The sequence below is a fragment of the Manis pentadactyla genome, chromosome X, assembly GCF_030020395.1.
Source record: "Manis pentadactyla isolate mManPen7 chromosome X, mManPen7.hap1, whole genome shotgun sequence".
In the NCBI taxonomy this organism is placed as follows: domain Eukaryota; kingdom Metazoa; phylum Chordata; class Mammalia; order Pholidota; family Manidae; genus Manis; species Manis pentadactyla.
Genome location: NC_080038.1, coordinates 111,761,515 through 111,771,491, shown reverse-complemented (window position 1 = coordinate 111,771,491; position 9,977 = coordinate 111,761,515). Strand labels below are relative to the sequence as shown.

The following is a 9,977-nucleotide window of genomic DNA, read 5'->3' as shown; positions in this document are numbered from 1 at the left end:
GTTGGGGATGGGTCAAGTTCTGGCTCATGTAATTTAAGCTCCTCTCTAACCCAGTGGGCAATCTCTCCCAGCTCCCCCTAAGGAAGATATTTTGCCCGCAAGGAGTGTCTCCTGCTTGCCACATGTGTCTTCCATCTACGTAATTAATATTCCCACTGCCCACCCTCCCAGGCCAGGTCCTCACCCCAGGCCTCTCACCAGTGGCCCCAGGGCTTCTTAGGAAAGTTTCTGCTGCCCTTGCCCACAAAACCTTGACGCAAAGAAGGCTGAAGCTCTGCTCTTTTGGATGCAGCTACCGCGGGGCCCTGTGTTTCCACCTTCCCCGCTCCCCACAGAGAATCCAGGAGGAGGGCAGGGTGTGGATGGGAGCCTGCCCTGGTGCCAGAAGGTTCACAGCAGTTGGTCTGATGGGCTGTGTGGGAGTCAGACCAGTGACCAGGAGGCCAGTCATCATCAACAGCATTTGTAGATCTGGAACCTGCGGACTCACCAATGACAGTGACCATGCAAGTCCTGGCTTTGCTGCTAGGCATTGGGCCTCAACAGTGAGAGCTCAAGACACACCTGCCCCTCTGGAATCTGTCCCAGGCAAATTCTCCCAGCTTTGGGGAAGCGGTGGCTCTTTCGGGCTCCTTCAGTGTTTGTTTGGTTTTTTTTTCATTAAAGTATCGTTGATATACAATCTCATCTCATGTTGGTTTCAAATATACAACACAGTGGCTCAACAGTTACCCATATTATTAAATCCTCACCCCCTCTAGTGCAGTCACTATCAACGTAGAAGATTTACAGAATCATTAACTGTATTCTCCATTCTGTATTACTGTCCCGGTGGCCAACTTATATTGTGATTGTGAATTATTGGGCCCCTTTATCTCCTTCACCCTCCCCCTGCAACTCACCCCAACCCCTCCTCTTTGGTGACCAACAGTCCCTTTTTAGTGTCTGTGAGTCTACTGCTGTTTTCTTCCTTCTGTTTTGCTTTGTTTTTTATTCCACAAAGAAGTGAAATCATCTGGTACCTGTCTTTCTCCACCTGGTTTATTCCACTTACCATAATATCCCCTAGGTCCACCATGTTGTCACAGGTAGCAGGACTTCTTTCCTTTTTTTTACGGCTGACTAATATTCCATTGTGTATATGTACCACATCTTCTTTATCCATTCATCTATTGATGGACACTTAGGTTGCTTCCATATCTTGGCTATTGCAAATACTGACTCCTCTACTTTTGATTCTGTCTGTTGTGGTTAGTCTCTTCATCGTGATTGTGGTAACTAATGTGTACTGAGCACTTACAAGTGTGCCTGTCCTTGTTTTGAGTGCTCTATATGAATCACCTCATTTCACCTATTATCAACCTTAAGAAGTAACTCCTTTTAAGATCCCCATTCTACACGTGGAGCTAGAGAGGTACAACCACCTGCCTACAGTCACAGAGCCAGTCCGTGGCAGAGCTGGGCCTGGAGACCCTCTGTCTGTGGTTGGAGTCTGAGTTCCTCTGACCACGCTGCACTACCTTCCACCCTTCTCCCTCCCCGACACCCCTCCTGGTCCAGCCTCACTGAGTCACCTCAGCAGCAGGCTCTCTATGCATGAGGTGTCTTCCAGGCAGGGAGTTCAGCATTTCGTTCTGGATAAAGAGGACACTTAGCAAGAGGACACCTTCCTCTCTTGACTGGGATTGAGACCCAGTGTCTTTGGGTGAGGAGCCAACCACTCCATATGCAAAGCAAGGTGGGTACAGGCAGGGGTTCTGAGACTTAGGGATTTGTGGCCTAATAAAATTACAAATTAAAACTGGGTCCTAACATAGGGCCAACAACTTTTTATTTCACCACTTAAAAAGAACATTTTATAATACTCCTATTAATAATAATACAAGAAAGAAGATCTAACCATTACAAAGAGAGCTTATGATGGACCAGGCACTGTTTGTTATGTCTTTCATGAATTATTTGATTTGATTCTCATGATAAAAATCCCTATTCTGTAGGCGCTATTATCCCCATTTTATACACAAGGAGACTTCTTATGTTAAGTAAATTGTTCCCGGGTCTATGCTGATAACTAGTGTAATATAAGCTCATCTTCGAAAACAAGCACACAAGGCAGGTCCTAACCTCAAAATCTGGGAATAAATGAGTGAGAAGCCCCGTCAGTGAAGCTGGATGGCTCTGATGTTGAGTTTTAGGGCACTTATTTAACGCTCACTGTGCCTCAGTTTGTTCACCTGCAATGAAAATAAGAATACCCACCCCATGGGCTGTTGGGCAGAATGAATTTCACACGTGCTCCTCAGAAAGAGCCCCTCGCACAGCGACTGACAGTGGTAAGGACCCAGTGCGTGCCAGCCACGGGGCTCATCACTGCTATTCCTCTGGCAGGGCCCTGCAAGCTTACCTCTTGCTAGGAAGAAACTGGGCGTGGATACCACAGCGTGGCTCTGCTTTGGCCGTCAGATGGTTGCTGGGACTGACTGTGCCCTCCTTCACTAACAGAAGCAGGCAGAAACATTTGGGCTTTGCTTCCCATTGGTTGAAATGGGTGTTGCCATGGCAGCACTTGTAAACATTCAGTCTGGGAATCCTGGGGAAAAGCTGCAGAGAGGCTCTTTCTGCGGCTTCCCAGGCTACTACGGTTCCAAACAAGGATCTGTCTGGTCACTCAGGTATCGGGTGTTGATAAGGGTGGGAGGGCTCCACAAAAAGGCCCTGCACTGGTTCTCCCCAGGCATCACCCAGACTCCAAACTTGACCACACCCTGACCCTTCTCACCCATTCTGCCCATCTGACCTCTCATTAGGAACAGAAAGGGACAAAAAGAACGAGAGGCCAGTGGGAGGGACGCTGAAGAATGGTTGGTACCCACAGATGTGTGAGGGCAAGATCTGAGCTGCTTCCAGAGCCCTGCTCTGCACCTTCCCTCTCCTCTTGGAGCACAGGGCTCCCCAGGGAGGCCTCAAGGAGGTCCTTCCATGGGTGAAGCCCCCACTTCATTTCCTTGGTGTTGAAGGTCAAGTATTTGGCTTCCAGTCAATTTACCAAGAGGCAATTTGCTGAAAGCCAAGTCACTGAATGACCGAGTCACCAAACAGGCCAGTCTCTGAAGTATCAAGTTGCTGTATGGTTAACTCACCAAAGACTAGCGAATTTACCAATTTACCAAAAAGCTCTGCAATTGTCTTTAACAACAGAACTTATAGCAAATCATTTTGGTGAAACTGGCAAAGCCGTCGGGCTGGGGAGAGCCAGTGCTGCAGGGCTTAGGGCCGCCAGACTCCCTCACCCCCCACCCTTCAGTCTCCTCACTCTGGGACGGGCAGCCTGGGAAGGTAACGTTTTCCCCCAGCAAATGACCCTGTCCACCCCTGCTGCAGCAACGGGAAAATGAGGCAGATGCAAACTGAGCTTCATGCTAATATGAAGACCCAAATGAACATGAATCAGCACTATTACTGAATGTTTAAAGGCTGTTCAAACCATTCCTGGGCTGATGGCCACAGGGACCCGGGTTGCCTTGTGTAGCACCTGCCACACCTGGCAACCCACAGTGACGCCAAGAAAGGGAACAAGGGCGACTCTTTCCTTGAAAGAGGCTCACAGAAACAGAGTGAGCACAGTCTGGACTCCAGATGGAAACATGAGAACAGGGCCCCACAACTCTTAACTCTTTGTGAATCTTAGAGGGAGGAGGGCAGGGTAGTTAAGAGTACGGGCCGTGGAGGCAGACCGTTGGTGTGAGCTTGGCTTCCTCATTTCACATAGTAACAAGAGACCCTCTTTCTATGACTGGTGCTGGCATACTGAGGTAGGACAGGTAGGGAAGGGTTAAGTGGAGGGAACGTTTACAAAGGTGTGGGCAGACAGTGGGGAAACGGGGCAAGTGCAGCTCCCTGGGGCTAGTAATGGGCCACAGGGCTGAGGGGAGAGAGTGGCTGCCCTTATCAGCCTGAGAAGTTGTGAGAAGCTGCCCTGGGAGAAGTGGGGGCCTCCTCCATTCAGCGAGCCACAGGGACCTCAAGGAGAGAGCCCCTGGGGAATATATACCTTGCCCTCACTCTCCTCCCTTCAGCCAGATCTTCCCATTGGGTGGAACCTCCTGGGAGCCAGAAGGCACTGAAGAGACCACTGCTGTGGTCTGGTCAGGTCATTCCTCCAGGGCAGAGAGCAGGGGGAGGTGTGGCAGAGCGGCTCTGGAAGGGCAAGTGAGGTCTCATAGGGCGGTGCGGAGTTCACTGAAATGAGCCCACTGAATAGCCCACAGCTGCTACTTAGAGAAAAAGAAAAGGTTCCCTTTGGAGAGGGATCCACTTTCCTGCAACACTCCAATGCAAGGAGTATCTGTGAGCAGTTTTTAACTCTGCCACAAGTGACGGAGTTGTCATAAGAGACTTAAGCAACGAAAAAAAGAGAATTCAAGACTCAAGCAAAAAGATGGAGGATATACAAAGACTCCTAGCCCTGGGATGTACCTTTGTTTATAGCTCTGATAACTCTAGTTTTCACAATCTCAACAGATGTTAAAGGCATTTGGAAAATTTTAGCTATCACTTAGGATAAACATCTTACTAAACTAGGAGCGAATAATTATTTTCTTGATGAGATCAATCTCAAGCCATCAACCAGCCTCATACTTAATGGTGTTAACACCAGAAAACATGCCCACTGAAGTCAGGCACCAAAGGATGCTCACTATCTCTACTTTTACTTGACATTTTTCTGGAAGTGTTAACCAAAGCTAATACTTATAATAAGAGATATATATTTCAGGGAAGAAGGTGGTAAAAAAATTTAAAAAACCAGTCTCTGGCAGATGATACAATTGTATACTAGAAAATCCAAGAGAAAAAAAAAAAAAGAAAACCCAACCCCTCCTATGCTGTATTGCCTCTAAAGATTTTAATTCACTTCACTTTTCAAGAGCTGTGTGCCCTCACCTAAATCAGGGATTGAGGTTCTATTAAAGACTCAACTAGAAATCAATATTGTTAGAACTCCAAAGAAGTTAGGAATCATTATACTACATCTTCACTTAAGTCTTCATGGTTTGCGAATCTGAAAATCCTAAGATGTGTGGGAAAGTAGATCTCAGAGGCCAGGCACAATGGGAAAACAGTGAGGCCTCACTCCTACCCCAACACTTAAGCCCGTCCGTAGATGGAACAACCATTTCCTGTGTCTTGTGATTCCTCCAGAGATTGTCTGTACTTATACGAGCGCATACACACACAGGCACACGAAAGGTAACTTCCTGAACTTCTTTTCCCCGGCAGAGGAAAATGGATGTGACTAAAAGTGTCAAAACTCAGACGAAAATAGATGTGGATGAAAGTCCTACAAGCCAGACGACAGCCACAGAAGACTACAGCAACCTGACGGAAACAGCTCTGGCTTCAGTTAACAGGGCCGTCACTGATGCTGTTAAGGCTGTAGAAGGTAGGAATCCTGTTAGGCCACCTAGAGGATGGCCTCATATAACGAACGCCACACGACCCCGGCAACTAACAAATTCACACCTTGTTTGCAGAAGCTGAAAACCCCATCAAAAACATCACCTGGATCACACACAGTGAATTCACAGAAGAAAGAGGCCGTGAACAAATTGAAGAGTTCATTTTGGTAAGTTAGTTGACTAACTCCAGCTTGGCAGACAAGGGGGAAGAACAATGAAAAAGGCTCTTGTTTGATGAAAAGTTTGAAGTCCAGAAACCCTAGGAGACAATATCAAAGGGGATGAGAGTAAGTAAACACTGCCTTCCCCTGGGTTCCAAAATCAAACTCTAATAGTCTTTGAAGGTGAAAAGCACAGTCGTATTTTCCAGTGTTTGTCCATTTCCCTAGGAAAATCTGATATTCCCAGTTAAGCAGTTTTTCCCTGCTGGCACTCCATTGGAGGGACACCTAGCTGTCTAAGGAGGATGCTGCTCTCCCAAAACAGGAGCTGCCCATCACTGACATATAAACAGAGGGGATGTGGATGGATCAAAACTCTTTTTTCAGCTTTGGAAGGAAGTGCCCACACATGAAGGTGTAAATGCCTATGAATTCCTTTTCCTTTTCCTCCTGTGCCTGGCTTTGACCCATCTGTGTGGCTTATCCTGGCAACTTTGGTGAAAAGGCTCTGGGTGGCTTTGCATAACAGGCAAGGTGGGTGAAGGCGTAGAACTTGAAATCCCTACTCGTATTCTCTCAGAAGAGAGACCAGTTGAAATTGGCAGAGGCAAACTCCTGACCCCTGGAGAAGTTTCCTGCTGTCTGTTTTCCGGCTAGCCCCTCAAAGCCCTAAGGACCCTACACTCTAGGAAGCCCGAGCCAGTGGGAATGAGGAAAAGTCACGGATTTCTGGTTCCACACCCTCTACTTATACTCCAGTGGGCACAACTCACCATTCCCATTACAAGGGGTCTCTAGTGAAGGTGAGCGGTGCAAAGTACTCATTACTTTCGGGCCGTCTTGCGCTGGAGCATGTCTACATTTGAGGTTGGGCAAAAGCCCCTGCCTGCTGCACGCAGGGTTTGTGAATCAGATTGGACTGGGACACAGAACAAACGGGAAAAGTTTCCCCTGAAAATCTCACTGGTTATTCTGAGTAAAAGGCAAAAGTTAAGTCCTGACAGTGGCCTACAGGGCCGGACACGATCTGAGTCCCCTTCTCTTTCCTAACTTACAGCTTAGACTCCATGACCTGCTGCTACCTTCTCCCCTTTCACCTTCCTCACTCCAGCCACACTTGCCTTCTTGCTGTTCAGCTGCCACGTATGCTCCCAGGGCAAGGCCTTTGTTCTTGTGATTCTGTCTGCCTGGAACCCTCTCCCCTGAGATCTTTTCTCATGGCTCAGGACTTATCTCTCTTCAGATCTTTGTTAAGATGCCACCTGCTCATTCACTCTGAGAACGACCTGAAGACTGACTAGCAGAACAGCTCTTCCATTACTAAAGACAAAGATAAAGTCACATCGAGAAGGGTAGGAGGGGTAAAGACATAGTTAGGAACCAAACCCCTGGCGTGGTGACCCACAAGGAGGCACATTATAGGCATGGAGGTCCTCCTTGAGGAGGGAGGGCTTCAAGCCCCACATTGGGCATCCCCCTCCTGGGGATCTGTACCAAGAGATGAGCCCCCATAATGTCTGGCCTTGAAAATCAGCAGGGCTTAACCCCGGGAGCTTTGAAAATCATCAGGGAGGCTTAACTTTAGGAGAGCTGCAGGGCTATAGAAACCATCTCTGCTCTTGAAGAGCCAGCATACGGTATCACTCTCTGAGACCTAGCTCAGAGGCAGCAATTTGAACAGCACCTGGGCTATATGTGAAGGAGATTTCTGGACTAATTTTAGGGTGTGTACCATTTTTCTTTCCCTCCTTCACCCTATCTGGCTTGAGGCTGGTGGAACGCCAGTTCTCACGCTCTCCATCTACCTTGCTAGTACTGCTCACCTTGGCCCAGGGTTCCCCTGTGCACCTACCCTGCCCCAGAAGGCACCCTTTTAGAGCAGCTCTGTGCTGCCAATGGGTTTCAGCCCCGGGCAAGTTCACTCTTGATTTGGTGAGACCAAAAAATGACAGTGGAACATTCTTGGGGTGAAAGGGTTTATACCCAACTTTATTCCCACGGTGGCAGGTCAGTCACTAGAATCCCATCCACCTCAGAGCAAGTCTGCATGCAGCAAGCCGGTCTCTGCCTCCAGGCCTCTCTGCACCCCCAGCCGTCTCGGTCTCTGTCCTTGGCACTGCCACCACTCCAGCCTCTGCTCTCCTGCAGCCGTGCAGCCCGGAGCACTGGGCGGAGCTCTTTAGAGTCGATAATAGCCTATTTCCCACATGTGTGCAGTGAGCAAGCCGACCAGGGTCAGGTGAGAATACTGGCTGGCCATAGGAACTTTCGTTTTCTCTACACTCCACCACTCCAGGATTCTTGCCTCTCAATCTATGCACCCTCAATCTTCTGCAATAGTCCCTGTGCAAGAAAGCTGGAACATTGCAACCAAATTCCACAATAAAAACAGAGGCTATGGCAATATACAAATAAGAAAAATTATGATACAGATAAAAGAAATTATAAAAACCCTCAAGCCTGAGGAGATCCATTGCCACGGAGCGGTCATCCCAGCTCTATTCAGACCAGTTCTACTCAGAAGAGTTAACCACAAGGACCATGGGTGAGCCTTACAATACCCGCCTTCCCCAGGCCCTAGAGGGCTTCACCAACCTCTCCAGCAGACACAGAAGCCGGTCTTGTGGCTTTGTCTCTGGCTTCCATTTCTTGGCCCTCGCTTTAGCCAACTGCTGAAAACTGTGCTCCCGCTTCAGTTGCTGTCACAGCTCCGGTAAGAGTTTATTTGACTTCCCTTCTAATTTCCCTCGGTCTGCACCTGCCCCTATTAAAGCAGCGCACATCTGGGTCCTTGTGACCTTCACGGGCCCTTTAAATTCTTCCTCCGAGTAGTGGACCGTATTTCTTTCTGTGCTCTCATTGCTTCAGCGTCTCCCAAGTCTGCTCTGCTACTGTAAGGGAAACCTCACTTATGGGTCGCCCTAAGTGAGGGGCAAGAATGGCTACTAGGGACCCAAAGAAGGATGTGGGAGCCATCTGAGGCTCCACATTTCTCATCCCCACAGTAAAAGTGTACTCATCGGGGCCATAATTCTCTGGACTGTACGATGGCATCTTTCACGCCTACCTCCCAAAACACCTGCTGGAGCTCAGCATACATCTGCCATCTAGTGGGAAAGGATGGCAAATCACCCTAATTGGGCCAGACACTGTGACCAGTGGCCATAATCCAATCAAGGAGGGAGTGATTTTCTAGGGTCTGAAGTACATTTTGCAGTTGCTGCCTCAAGGCAGGCTAAGTCATCAGGGAAGCCAGTTTTCCCATTTCTAAACCGGGCAGACGAATTCCATCAACAACTACATCCTTAAGGTGCAAGAGCCAAGCTGATACCCGACTCAGAGGACTTCTCCCTAAAGCGGAAGCCCAAATTCACCAGCTCAGCCTGAGTGTAGTGGCAGAGCATACAGTACTTCCACGACCTGCTGCGGAGGGGGCTGCACCTCTCCTGGAGGAACCCGTGGCTGCTGCATCTTCATTTGTTTTTCTACAACCAGTGGGGGTGGGGGATGCGGGGGGGACGGGCTCTCCACCAGCTTTCAGCCGGGTTGGCGCTTTCAACAGAGGAGGGGCTGATGCCTCCAGCACTGGCACGACCCCCACCCCCACCTGTTTGTAAAACCTCGGCTCCTCCTTCATTTCTGGGGCTGCCAGGCTCCACTATACCCTTCACCTCCCCCACAGCCATTCACACTCTCATGCTGCTGCTTCTTGTGCTGCCATGACATCCTTTACCATTTCCACAGCACCTTGTAGTGACGCCATTTCAGTTATCAACAATTTTTTTACCTCCTCTACAGCACCTCGCAGCTCATGTTCTCGTGCTGCCTCTTCTCATGCTTCTTGCAGGAGGGCGTCTTTCTCCCTTATGGCCTTTCTTAACACTGTGAGAAAAAGCCAGCCCACAGTTTCTGCCGCCTCATGGGCACTGTTTAAGGAATTCCCTACTTTGCTGAGGGCCAAAGCTCTACTGCCTCGGGTGTCACCTCCACCTCTCCCCAGTCTTGGGGTGGGACCCAGTCCTCTAGGAGGCAAGCTATGTCAGACCGTATGTCCTTTGGGGGACACTCACATGTCTCCCCATCCATAGATGCAGCCCGCTGAAGTGCTCTTCCCACGAGGGCAGCCTGTTTCATTCTTTGGTCTGCAGTGAATCCTGCCAACATCACCAATGGTCTTGCCCATGGGTTTCAGCCCTGAACAAGTTCACTATGGATTCAGTGGGACCGAAAAAATGACAGTGGAACATCCTTGGGGTGAAAGGGTTTATACCCAACTTTATTCCCATGGTGGCAGGTCAATCACTAGAATCTCATCCACTCAGAGAGTGGGCCTCTCTACCACCCACAGCTGTCTCAGTCT

The 9,977-nt window shown here is 49.0% G+C and overlaps 1 protein-coding gene across 2 annotated transcripts in view; it reads left to right on the top strand.

The window, feature by feature from the left end:
* Positions 1 to 9,977, top strand: part of LOC118929190 (A-kinase anchor protein 14) — a 43,671-nt gene that overhangs the window by 26,053 nt on the left and 7,641 nt on the right. Inside the window, exons 1-4 of one of the 2 annotated variants that reach the window (XM_057495843.1) lie at positions 686 to 2,672; positions 4,081 to 4,150; positions 5,278 to 5,440; positions 5,532 to 5,623. In XM_057495843.1, the coding sequence (XP_057351826.1) occupies positions 2,545 to 2,672; positions 4,081 to 4,150; positions 5,278 to 5,440; positions 5,532 to 5,623 (453 nt within the window). In that variant the 5' untranslated portion in view covers positions 686 to 2,544. Of the gene's footprint in view, positions 1 to 685; positions 2,673 to 4,080; positions 4,151 to 5,277; positions 5,441 to 5,531; positions 5,624 to 9,977 lie in introns of those variants that run through there. The other variant, XM_057495844.1, reaches the window with a different exon arrangement.